The sequence below is a fragment of the Pseudonaja textilis genome, chromosome Z, assembly GCF_049901715.1.
Source record: "Pseudonaja textilis isolate UNSWEBS1 chromosome Z, rPseTex1.2, whole genome shotgun sequence".
Lineage (NCBI taxonomy): Eukaryota > Metazoa > Chordata > Lepidosauria > Squamata > Elapidae > Pseudonaja > Pseudonaja textilis.
In genome coordinates, this window is record NC_142008.1 from 120,743,602 (window position 1) to 120,757,616 (window position 14,015).

The 14,015-nt window shown below is 37.6% G+C and overlaps 1 protein-coding gene across 1 annotated transcript in view; it reads right to left on the reverse strand.

Moving 5' to 3' along the window:
• LOC113449842 (olfactory receptor 6M1-like) overlaps positions 1–13,476 on the reverse strand; it is a 52,489-nt gene extending 39,013 nt beyond the window's left edge. Inside the window, exon 1 of the mRNA XM_087917279.1 lies at positions 12,500–13,476. Within this exon, the coding sequence (XP_087773405.1) occupies positions 12,500–13,476 (977 nt within the window). The remainder of the gene's footprint in view (positions 1–12,499) is intronic.
• Between the last annotated feature and the right edge of the window lie 539 nt (positions 13,477–14,015).

A 14,015-nucleotide genomic window follows, 5' to 3' on the forward strand; every position in this document is an offset into this window, starting at 1 on the left:
CAAAGAAGCCCAAACCAGAAGTAGCCATTTTGTAATGTTTGTAATTCTCAATAATAGTGTGATGAAATATTACTTTGTAAAACTAAGAAATGGATTTCTGAGTTCAAAAGAAGAAGTCAGGTAATTTCTGATTCACAGTGCTTTTGGACTTGTTTGGAAGCTAATATAAATTATATCTAGTTTTAATATTTACATGGGAATATATTAGGTAACTTAGTGAAACCTACTGCAAATGTCTTTATTGTTCTTAAATAAAGCCACAATTGTGAAAGTTGCACATTCATAAACCATGGTTTGGAAATCATAAATGCCTACTTCATGCCACATATAAACCACACAATCACTGGTTGTGATGCCACTTACTTGATATAGCTTTCTATTGTCCAGTTGGAGAATTCAGAAAAAGAAACTCCTGGGACATTATTTTACCAAGTGTATAAACTTTTACCACATTGGTACAGAAAAAGCAAAAGCAGCTCTGGATTTCCTACTCAAAGCAAGCATAATTAATTCATACTTCCCCTATGGGCCAACCACAGTCCATTATGTCCACCAATCATTTCTGCTCATTTTGTTATGGGAACCTGCCGGCCATGCTGGGACATCTAATTTAAAAGCAATGCAAATCTAATCTTACAAAGCTTCTTCTTTGGTAATAATGATTTGCAAACTAGGGCATACAAAACCTTTGCTGGACCAATACTTTAATACAGCTCTGCTGTCTGGAATCTGCACTGTATATCAGACATTAATACAATTGAACAAGTCCAGAAGTATTTTACAAGAAGAGTACTACGCTCCTCTGTTCACAACAGAATACCCTACACCACCAGACTTGAGATTCTAAGCTTAGACAACCTTGAACTACACCCGATAAGATTGGACTTAAGCATAGTACATAAAATCATATGTTATAATGTCTTACCAGTTAATGAATATCTCAACTTTAACCACAACACAAGAGCACACAACAGATATGTAATCCACTCCAAACTTGATTGCAGGAAGTATAAGTGGTCAATGTCTGGAACTCATTACCTGATTCTCTTGTCACATGCTCCAACCCCCACTCCTTTAACCTCAAACTAACCTCTACTGACCTCACCCCATTCCTAAGAGGTCTGTAAGGGGCATGCATAAGCGCACAATCATGCCTATCACCCCTGTCCTATTGTCCCCCAATTATTAGTTCCTATTTCATGTATTTAAGCATGTTTATACTTATTTCTATTATATTGTAAGCATTTGACAAAACAAACAAACAAATAAATAAAATCTGCTTGGTATATCCTTGAAATGGAAGCAATGTCACAAGGGAACCAATGGATTCTTGGAAGGCCCCCCCTGTTGTTTCTATTCCACCTACCCTCCCTTTCATTATCAGGCAAAGGAGAAAGTAGGTGAAAGGGTGAGTCAGTGTTAGGAATATGAGTCACAATATGAGTCATTACAAGCCATGGCTCGTACTATGTTATCTGACACAGATTTACCTGAAACACTGTGGGGTGAGGCCATAATGTGTAGTAACCATATTTTAAACAATGTAGTTAATACAACAACTGGAGAATTGCCATTCACTCATTGGCATGGCAGAAAGCCAAATTTAAGTTACCTACACACATTTGGAGCTCCAGAATGGGTGCATATTCCTTCACAAGTAAGACTGAAAGGGCAACATAGAGTTAAGAAGTTATTTTTTGTGGGTTACAAGGCCAACCATAGATCATTTAGATTTTGGAATCAAGGCACAGCTCATGTTTATTGTAGTGCTAGTGCAAAATTTCTTGAGCACGTTGGATGGGATAAACTGGAACAGGAATCCAGCAATGATATTATTATTGACACCCAAATAGTCCCTAAAGATAAAATCAGTAAACCCCAAATAGCCATTAAAGAGGAAGAACAGGAGGAAGTAGAAGAACAGGCACTGGAGGAGGTAGAAGAACAGGAGCAGGTGGCACAGGAAAGTCCACCAGTAAGCCCTGTATTACCAAGACATTCAACCCGAGTAACACGACCACCTGATAGATATCAGGCTAGTGTTGTATGCAAAGTGAATACAGTTCCAAGTAATTATAGTGAATTAAAACTGTTTCCTTCTAAGGATCAGGCTGCTTGACAGAAAGCAATGGAAAAGGAACTGGAATCTTTAAAAAAGTTGGAGGTATACGAAAATGTTAAGTTACCACCAGGTAAACATGCCATAGGATGTAAATGGATATATAAACTAAAGACAGGTGTAGATGGGACTGTTACCCATAAAGCCAGGTTAGTAGCACAAGGGTTCAATCAGACAGCAAATGACTATGATGAGGTGTTTGTACCTAGTCTGAAGGCTACTACATTAAGGACAGCATTAGTGTGGGCAGCTAAAGAGAAATACATTGTAAATCATTTGGATATAGAGACAGCTTATCTGCATGCACTGTTGCAACACACTATATATTTAAAGAAACCTTTAGGTCTCAAAAATGATAATACTGATAATAACAATTGCTGGAAATTGAAAAAGAGTCTTTATGCTTTGAAGCAATCAGGATATGAGTGGAACCAATGTATAGTTAAAGAATTAACTAAAATAGGTTTTGTAGCTGGCATGGCTGATCCATGTTTGTTTAAAAGAGAAAGTAATGGTATGATTTCATTGTTGCTATTGTTTACTGATGATATAGCATTAATCACCAAAAGTGAACAAGAAGCTACTGAGATAATTTCACTATTGGAAAATAAATTTAAGATAAAACAGTTAGGAGAAATCAAACAATATCTTGGTTTAAAGATAGATAGAACTAGGGGAGGATACAAAATCTCACAGGCAGATAAAGTTAACCAATTACTAAAAAGTTTTAAAATGGAACTTTGTAAGCTGGCTAAAACACCAATGAGCTATGGAGTTTAGCCATAGTGATGTTCAAAGTCCTGTTTTTGATAAAAACATTTATCAGTCCTTGACTGGTAGTTTATCTTATCTCAATAATTGGTCAAGGCCAGATATTGCATACCATGTTAATCAATTAGCGAGATTTAATGCTGAGCTCACTGAAAGGCACTGGCAAGTTGCCAAATGTGTGTTAAGATATCTGAAACAGACAATGCATTATGCATTGTATTTGGAGCCAAAAGATGAACTGAATTTAACTGCATATGCTGATGCAAGTTTTGCTACAGACATAAATACACAAAAATCTACATCGGGTACTGCTGTATTATTTATTTATTTATTTATTTATTTATATTTATTTGATTTGTCAGTTGTTTACAAGATAATAAGTATAAGTGTATACATAGTTTTGAATACATGAAATGGGTACATATAAGAAAAATAAAGAAAACTAAAAGAAACAATAGGACAGGGACGGTCGGCACGTTGGTGCGCTTATGCATGCCCCCTAGAGACCTCTTAGGAAAGGGGTGAGGTCAATAGTAGACAGTCTAAGGTTAAAGTTTTTGGGGTTTGGGGAAGAAACTACAGAGTTGGGTAGAGTATTCCAGACATTGATCACTCTGTTGCTGAAGTCGTATTTCCTGCAATTTAGTTTGGTACGGTCAACCTTGAGTTTGTATCTATTGTGTGCTCTTGTGTTGTTATGGTTGAAGCTGAAGTATTCATTGACAGGTAGGACATTGCAATGTATGATTTTATATACCATGCTTAAATCAGACCGAAGACGGCGTAATTCAAGGTTTTCTAGTTCTAGAATTTCAAGTCTGGTGGCGTAAGGTATTCTACAACGAGTAGAGGAGTGGAGAACTCTTCTTGTGAAATATTTCTGGACTTTCTCAATTGTGCTAATATCAGATACGTGATGTGGGTTCCAGACTGATGAGCTGTATTCAAGTATTGATCTAGCAAATGTTTTGTATGCTCTAGTTAGTAGTGTGATATTACCAGAGAAAATGCTACGTAGGATTAGGTTAACAACTCTTAATGCCTTTTTGGCTATGTAGTTGCAGTGGGCTCTAGCACTTAGGTTATTTGATATGAGTACTCCAAGATCCTTGACAGAGTTTGGATCATCAACAAGGTCTTGACTATTCAGCCTGTATTTTATTTTCTGATTTTTTTTTGCCAATATGTAAGACAGAGCATTTATTTGTTGAGATTTGAAGTTGCCATTTGTTTGACCATTCTGATACATAGTCAAGATATTTTGAAGGGTAGCAGTATTGTCTGTGGTATTGAACAGCTTTACATCATCAGTGAAAAGAACGCAGTTGCTCTTAATATGATCACAGAGGTCATTTATGTAGAGTATGAAGAGAGTTGGTCCTAGAACACTGCCTTGGGGGACACCACTATTGACAGGTACAGAATTTGATAGGACGCTCCCAATTTTGACCATTTGTTGTCCGTTTGACAGGAATGCTTCTATCCAGTTATGCAGTTGTCCAGAGATACCATAGGATTTTATTTTTAGGAGTAGTTTGTCGTGTACCACTGAATCAAAGGCTTTACAGAAGTCTATGTAGATTGCGTCTATTGCTTTGCCCTGATTGAGTTGTGTCGTCCATATGTTTTTGCAGTGTAAGAGTTGCAGATTACAGGATAGTTTTTTTCTAAAACCAAATTGTTTATTGGAGAGTAGGTTGTTTGTCTCTAAGTGAAGGATGATGGATTGGTTAATAATTGATTCCATGACTTTACAGGTGACGAGCATAAGGAGATTGGTCTGTAATTTTCAACTAGGCTGGGGTCTCCTTTTTGAAGATGGGGATGACCGTGGCTTGTGACCATAGGTTAGGCAAGGAACTGGTCCTGAAAGATTTTTCAAAGATTATGCTTAAAGGTTCAGCTATGGCAGTGGATAACTTTTTTAAGAAGTAGGCACATATTCCATCTGGTCCAATAGATAGAGATGGTTTTAGATTGCGAAGTGCTTTTTCAACATTGTCTTCTGTAAAATCGATATGTATTAGATCATTGTAGTTATCTGTGGTTCGGCTAGGAAATACTGGGCATGATCCATTGCTGTTTACAAATACTGAGCTGAAAAATGTGTTAAAGATGTTGGCTTTAATGGTGTCGTCATTGTAGTCTTTACCATTAGGTCCTATCAGGGGTGGGATGGACCTTGAGTCTTTTAGTTTGTTATTTACAAAATTGTAAAAAGCACGGGTGGAATTGGTGCTTAGAAGGTTTTCCTCTTGTTTAATGTGATAATTGGTGCATTCGGTCTTTATCTGGTGGCATAAATTTTGGTATTGGCTTTTGAAATTGGCAACATGACCAGATTTATTTTTCTGCCAGAGTGATCTCTTTTTGGATTGAAGTTTCTTTATTGTTATGGGTAATCTGTTTTTTTGTTTTGTTTTGGGAGTTGTTGTTGGTACATATAGTTTGATGACTCTTTTGACTTCAAGTAAGAATATGTTGTAATGGTCTTCAACAGTATTGCATCCAGTGAATAGAAATTGCCAATCAAGGGATGAGAGATCGTTGTTTATAAGATCATAGTTGGCTTTTTTGAAGTTATAATTGGGGATTACGTCATTGTGGTTTTTGTGTGGATGTATGTTGAGACAAAAGTCAATCATATTGTGGTCACTGCTGGAAAAGGGTTCTTTAGTTTGTATTCCATAAATTAAATTCAAACTATTGCAGAAGATGAGATCGAGGCAGTTGTTTAGTCTAGTGTTGTTGGTTACTAGTTGTTCCAGTCCCAGACTTGTAACAGCATTGTAGAAGGTTGCATGTATGGTTTCAGTTGTACATTCATTTAGGGTCCAGTCAATATGAGGCAGATTGAAATCACCAAGAAAGATAAAAGGGTATGGGCAGGATGCTGCCCATGTTAGTAGTATATTTAGCTTGTTTCGATGTCATAATCAGGTGCTCTGTAACATAGTAAGAATCGAATTGTGATATTTAAGGATAGTTCACAGATAATGGTCTCAGGAAGAGCAAGCTCCTGGGTAACTTGGATATTTTTTAGATGTAAGGACTTTTTATAGAAGATAGCAACACCACCTCCTCTACGAATTTCATGATCTGATCGGTAAACATGATAGTCTCTTACTGTGGTAATGGAGTCAGGGAGAGATGCGTTGAGCCATGTTTCACAGACAAATATAATGTCGAATTTAGCCATATTTAGTAGGAGGAAAAATTCAGGTATTTTATTTACAAGGCTTCTTGCGTTAAGTAGCTTGCATTTAAGGCCAGTAGTAGTTGGCATTGAGGTAGTTAGGAGCATGTGTGCCTAGTCTTGGGTGATGGTGGATTGGTTGAGGTAGGGTTGTGGTTGAAGGTTAAAGCTGAGTTGCGGGATGTGTGATTTACTTTTGATACAGTCAGCATGGTAGTCAATGTACAGGTCCTTCTCTCCATTGTCTAGACGTTTTTTGAGTTCAGTGCGGAGTACACGGGAGTGGGCACGTTACTGTATGGTTAGGTCAGGGCGACAACGGAGGTTCTTATAGTTGGTGTTGGTTTTGGCAAGTGAATTTATAGTGTAAATGAATTTGAGTTTGCTTGATTCATTTTTGCAAATGACCCTGCAGAAGCGTGGGGTCACAGAGCCGTCTCTGTTTTTGAGCTCTCAGCTAATGCGGGAAATGTCAAGTATTTCATCAGGGGAGATGGTTGATGCTTGATAATCACTGATGATGTTTCGGACAGTTGTGATGTCATCATTATCATTGATGCCCTCTAGACCAAATAAGATGGCGTTTGGGCGTTTCCGTTCATGCTCAACAGCTTCTCTGATGAGGATTGGGATATCAATATTTGTCTGGGTTATGTTTTTGTGGATTGGGTTGTGGATTGGGTTGTGGTTGTTGGGTAGAGATGTGGTTTGTAGCTATTGGATGTTCAGGTTTTTGCGTTGTGTCTTTTTTTTTGAGGTTGGATAATCTTTCTTTTAAGGCGTCCAGGGATGCTACTATGGTGTCAAGGGATGTTACTCGTGTTTCAATGGTATCAACTCTTTCTAACAGATCCAGTTTGGGTCTGCATGATTTGCAGAGATATGGAAACTCATTGCATGATTCTAGGTATTGAACCATTTGCTTGGGTAATCCCAAGCAGTCATGATGAGAGTATTTGTTACACGGAGAACATTTGATGGAGTTTTCATTATCCTTTAGAGTTTTGTAGCATTTAAGGCATGTGCAGGAGTCTTGTGGTTCATTGGTGGGGATTAATTTCTCTTTAGGTTGTGGTTTGGCATTGGATTTTTTTCTTGGCATGGTAGGTTTGTTAAGATAGTACGTTGATTGAATTAATTAATGGAACAATTTTGGGTAATCAATATAGCCAATATCACACCAATTAATCAATTGCAGTAATCTCTCTAGTCAGATAATTTTCCTAAGCAACAATCAACCTAATCAATTACACTAATCACTAATCAATTAATTACACTAATCATTAGTCACACTGTTCAATTAAATTCACTAAATCACTGATTTTACTAATCAATTAAATTACATGAATCTTGATCTTTTAAACTAGTCAGTAATCACACTATTTGCACTAAACACTCTAATCACACTAATCAATTAAAAGAATAAATCAATTAAACCATTAATAAAATATTTTATAGAAATTGATTATCTAATCATTGATATAGGTGATGAGGTAGAAAATTTGTAAGTTTTGAGGTAATGAATTAATGGGTGTTTGATTAAAGTAATGAGGTAGTATTGAGAGTCTTCAAGGAAAGGGTTGTTTGTTTTACTAGCAGCTGTGATGGACTGGGTGAGAGGAGTTTATTGCTCTGATTGCTGCTACTATTACTCTGTAAACAAAAGGCTGTAACAGGATGTTCAAAGCACGCTGGGTTTTTGAAAGAGAGCAAAACTCGCTGAATTAAAACACTTTAACTACAATCAATATGTCTCTGAATAAGATTGTTTTGCAATAGTTTCCTGAAGTTCTTCAAGTTGAGTAGTACTAAAAATACAGTCCAGAAATTTGGGTTAACTAATCCAATCTGTCCTTTATTTTTAAAGTTACTTCTAGTTGCAATACTTTTTTTTTAAAACTAAATCTGACAGTCACTCCAGATCGTTAATCACAGTTATTTTCCTCCTTTGAGTCCCACTTTCCAAGGAAAATTCCACTGCAGAAATTGGAGTGATTCTTACCAAGACTAAGCACGCTGTTACAAGATCTTTCCTTTCTTTTTCACTTCTGTCTCAGTTGCCTTACTGGTTTTGATTTAGCTATGCTGGCAATTTTCTTTTTAGTTCAGATGGAGGGATTTTCTTCGGGTCAGTCAAGGAGTCTGTCCTCTCCTCTCGACAACTGAAGCATTCCTCAGCCGTCCAGGGTGACTTTTGGCTCCTAAGAGCCTCAGGGCTTTCTCCTCCCTCCTTGTTTCTCCCTGCCAGCTGTCCGATGTGGCTCTGGGGAAACTGTGTGGGGGATATTAAGGGGAATGCATTGTCTGGCGTGGAAGATACTTCTATCGGCTGTTTGAGGGATTTAAATGAAGGTACGTTGTTTGCACTCTGCAGGCTCCAAGTGATCCAGTTCAAGAGCTCCACCAGTGTGGTTAATAGGACTCGATGGAAAGAGCTTCACATCGCTGGGGAAGGAGACGAGGGCTCCGGATCAATTAGCAGGAGCTCTGCTAGCATTATTAGGGCTCTACAGCTTCAGAATCCAGAGTTTTTGGGCTTGTCTTTTGGGATCAGGTTTACTCATGGTTACTGGTGCAAGCAGCAGCTTTAAAAGTGATTTCTGGTGTAGGTGGTGGCTTTATAGGGAGATAGTGCTCCAGGAGCAAGAGCTTCACCTTCCTAGTTGGGCGCCGCCATCTTGGATTAGTCCAATTATTGGGAAACGCATTGATTGGATGGAGATCTATTAGACAGAAACATCTAAGTTTGTCAACAATGGAGGCTGAATTCTCATGTTTGTCTTTACTATGTACAGATTTAGTTTTGTATAAGCAATTGTTAATTGATATGGGAATTGATGTAAAAGATCCTGTTGTTGTTTATGAAGATAACCAATCAGCAATACAGATGGCTTCAAATATTGCTGTTAAAAGAAGAACGAAACACACAGATTTAAGATTTTTAAATGTGAGACAATGTGTGCAAAGTAAAATGATTAAGCTAGAATACTGTATGTCAGAAAACAATACAGCAGATCATTTTACGAAGGCCCAAGGCTCTATAAAGCATAAAGCTTGCTGTGAAGATTATGGACTTAGAATGTAAGGTTGTATATATTATCTTACCCAAAAGGGGAGAATGTTAGGAATATGAGTCACCTAACAGCTATTTGGGTTAAAAATATATAAACCAGGATAAACATTTTAAAACTGTATCTTTAAGAGCATGCTAAAAACTGCAATTGGGTGTGGTTTCTCAAATGGCCATAAGATGGAGCCAGAAACCTGATTTATCTTAGGCCTTAATCTCAGAAGACAGTGTGAGTGTATCTGTTTCCTTCTGTTGGAAAGTATTGCCGTTGCTTCATTTCTTCTAATTGACTGATATTACTGGATTTAATGTAAGTCTGATACTGAACTGTTTTTGACACTGGAATTTGATATTTGGATTATCCCTGGATGAAAACTGACTCATTTTACCTGTGAATGACTTTGGACTGCCTATTTTGGACTTTGCTTAACGTTTCTGGAAGTAAAAACCTACATTTACTGTACAGTGTATCTGTGTGCTGTATGTGTATTATTCAAACACTCCTCTCAAATACATCTTCCTGTATGCACTCATTCTCCTAACGGGGAATTACCTCAACAGTCAGTCTTGACAAATAGCACTGAAGAAGCAGGTGGCTGGGTTATATGATGGATTGTCTCTCTCCAATTGCATTTGTGTAGGCCATCAGGTCAGGAGAAGGTATATTGTGGGACCCATTTTCCAGGAAATTACCTTTGACAAGTCCCAGGAGGCAGGTCTTTTTTGTCATGACATCTACCTTGTGGAATCCTTTGATCCACCCCAACAGTCCACATGTTTATCAATACATGATATTATATTGGTATTGGTCCCCAAGGATCTGAAAGACTTGTGTTAGCTTCCTTATTGTAATGAACACCATCCTCTCGTTTGGTGTGTGTCTTTCTTATAGAAAAATTTTAAATTATTATACATATATAAATTATATATTTACTATTTTTAATTAGGTTTGTACACTGTCCAGAGTTACTTTTATGTGCGGTGGCTCTACATCGGCCAACAGACAAGTAGATTTTCAGTTTTAACATCCTACAACACATTTTTAAACTATGGTAGATGCTGCTGTCAGCAATGTATACACTGATATACACACACACACACACAAACACACACACACACAAACACACACATACACACACACACACACACACACACACACACACACACACCAGAGGTGGTATTCAATCGGTTGGGACCAGTTCCGGTGTACCAGTAGCAGAAATTTTGACTAGTTTGGAGAATTGGCAAATACCATCTCCGGTTGGCCCTGCCCACCTGCCCTCGCCTTTACCTCTCCTACATTCCCTTGTGTTTTTAGCTCCACTGATTTGCGCTTGCAGAGCAGGTTACTGTGCCTCAGCTGAGCTAAAAATAAAACAGCTCAGCTTATCAGTGCTGACACCGAGGGTGGTCTTTGAGCCCTCTGTGCTCATGCAAACTATGCATTAGGTGCTCATGTGTGCAAAGCTCAGCTTACCAGCATCAGCAGAGATCTGTCTTTGAGGCCGCCCCTCCCACACACACATGCAAAATGTGCATGCATAGAACCGCACATAGAACTGGTAAGAAACAATTTGGATACCCACCCCTGACACACATACACAGGATGATCAATGACTGAAATGTCCAATTGTGATCCAAGGGGGAACACCTGAAATACTGGTTGTGGAGAACAATAGAAGGAGACAGTCGCTCTTGTGAGGCCCGATTGTGAGCTAACCAAATACATCTGGTTGCACACTGTGTGACCTAGCAGGCCTTCACTTAATGCAGAATCAGAACTCATTTCATCTTCTGAAGTGGACTGTACCAGAATAAATAGAAATATTTAAGAGATGTGCACTTATCCTAAATCTACCAATATTGTCTATGTCATGATATCTCACTGTTAGGAGGAGGGAAAGTCAAGTTTTGGAATTGTAAATATATTGAAATATTGTTTTCCCCTAAACACAGGATAGCCCAACTTTTGTTACAAAAAGTCGCTGAGTTAAACCAATAATGTCAAAAAACTATTTGGTTTATGGATAAGATAAGCTTAATATTTAATAATAATAAGGATGATGCAATATGAAATTAAACAAAATGAACAGGTAACTATGGTCATGTTTGTATTGAGATGTGAAACCTGGAAGCACACTGCTTGTCAAATGAGAATTTTTTATTTAAAAAATAAAATAAAAGCAGGGAGAAAATTCAATAATGGAATTACTAGGTATGTTTAACTGATATGGTGATAAGCATTTGGAGAGAGTTTTGAAAGGTTGAAAATAAGCATTGAAAGATTATGAATTAATGTCAATATATGCGTTGAGAGATATGATTGGTATTATTAATTTTGCCTATACTAAAATGTATGATATATTGACGCTGTATTGTTAATGTATTGTTGTGTATGTGTTGATTGAAATAAAAAAATTTGGGCAAAACAAAAAAAACTAATTGGTTTAGAAATAGAATCTCCGCCTTCTATGTTTACCATAGTGCTTTAGTGCAGGACTGCTTCTCACACCACGCTACACATGAGACTCACAATAATATTTCAGAGACACAATGTGAGACATTTACTAAGTGAGCTTTGCTTCATTTTATGACCTTTCTCTCCACAGTAAGAAAGTTGTTAAGTGAATCTGGCTTCCCCTTTGACTTTGCTTGTCAGAAGATTGCAAAAGGGGATCATCTGACTCTGTGACACTGTGACGGTCATATATATGAACCAGTTGCTAAACATCTGATTTTTGATTATGTGACTATGGAGATGCTGCAATGGTCGTCAGTGTGAAAATGGTCATAAGTCACTTTTTCCTATGCCGCTGTAATTTCAAACAGGCACTAAACAAACTGTTATAAGTCAAGGACTATCTGTCACTTGAGTTTTTTTTTTTTAAGAAAAATCATCTTCTTTTAATGACTCCATAATCCCATGGAGGATTGAGTCTGGGCAACTGAATGGAGCTGGGTGTTTACTGGCCTGCTGCCCTTCCTGTCACCAGTGCAGAGGGTTTTTTTTTCAGCAAATATATTCTAATTGTGCATTTTTTAGAAAGAAAAATATCTAGATAATATTTAATGTTGAAATCATAGAAAGTATGAAGACACTATAGAAAGAAAGAATAAATCTTTAAATGGCAGAATGTGGTGCTTATTAAATGAATGGAAAGTCATAATTTTAACCTTATTTGAGTATTTTAATGACATTTGCATTACATTGAATTTAATGTAGAAGGGTTGTTTTTCCTTCCCAGACTCATTTCTAGGAATGCTCTGGAACATGGCTTCCATATTTAGACTGGGGAATAAGAGTGGGATGCCACTGTTTTAAATTCTAGTTTTCCCTACTAACCTGACCACAATTATGAAGAATTTCCCTGCCTTCTGAACCATGGTTTGAGTCCGATCAAAGAGCTTTTGAAGAATTGTCTTCACCAGATCGTTCCTCAGGGTGTACACAAAATGTCTCAGGAATGGGTTAATTATGCTGCTGAGGAATGCCGGAATTTTCCGAACCCACGAAGTTGATGGCTTAAATGGGACAATGTACAGTACAATGTACAGTAACATGGAGACACTTGAAGCCATCAAGAACAAAGTGAAATGTGACGCACATGTGTTGAAGGCCTTCTTTCTCCCACAGTCAGTGGGTATAACCAAAATAATAGAAACAATGTAAATATAAGAGACCAGTGTCAGGTTCAAAAAACAAAGAATGGCAATGGATGATAACAGAAAGAGGATAATTTGTATTGAGCTAGTATCTGTACAAGATAACTTCAGTAGAGGTTCAGTGTCACAGAAGAAATGATCAATGACATTGGAGTGGAAATAGGAGAACCTGGTGACCATGGTGGTTGGATAGAGGACAAAGGCAAAGCCAACCAACCAACAAGCCACCACCATTTGAATGCAAAAACAATCATTCATGATCACCAGATAATGTAATGGGTTGCAGATGGCCACATAGCGGTCATAGGACATACATGTCAAGAGGAAGTATTCCGCTTTGCCCAGGAAGAAATAGAAATAGGATTGGGCCATGCAGCTAGCAAAGGAGATGGTTCTGACTCCAGAGATTAAATTCTTCAACAAACTGGGAGCAGTTACAGTTGAAAAAAAAAGGTCTAGGATAGAGAGGTTGCTGAGGAAGAAATACATTGGTGTAGGGAGACAACTGTTGGTAATGATAATGAACAGAATAGTCGAGTTACCAAATATTGTTGATGTATACATTACCATCAGTATAATTGCCAAAAATTTCTCTGCTTTTCGCCCAATCAGAAAGCCCAAGAGGATGAATTCTTCATAGCTGGTGTGATTTCCCATTTCTAATCTCACAAAGAAAAAAAGAAGGGTTGACTTCCCAAAATGTTTTACTTCCCCAAAAATAGGCATGTTGAAACAATGTCATAACTATACCTCTCCTTGTTGTTTGACATTCAAATACTTCTTACTTTCTTGCCCCATTCTCATACTTTCTTGCCCCATCCCTCTTGTTAAGCACCACCTATGGTGCCACGATGGTTTTAGAAAAAAGCTGAGCTCTCCCAAACTTCAAAGCTTTGTCTCCCAAAGCTAGGCTAAATTGGGATTGAACAATTCACCACTTGTAATCAAAATAAGTTGTGGGAGTTCAGAAGATGGTGGTATAACTCAATTTCTCAAGCATCAGCAGCTTCATTCTCTGAAGAAATTAATTTGTTCAGCCAGACCTGAGTGTCCCATGGAAACCCAACCACAGAAATTGCACATCTATAAAAATTGCACAGTTGTTCTTGCAGGTAGATGTGTATTTTAACAATGCTACAGTATTTTTTAGGTTTAAAAAAAACATTATTTATGATTTTATCTCCTTCAAATGATAA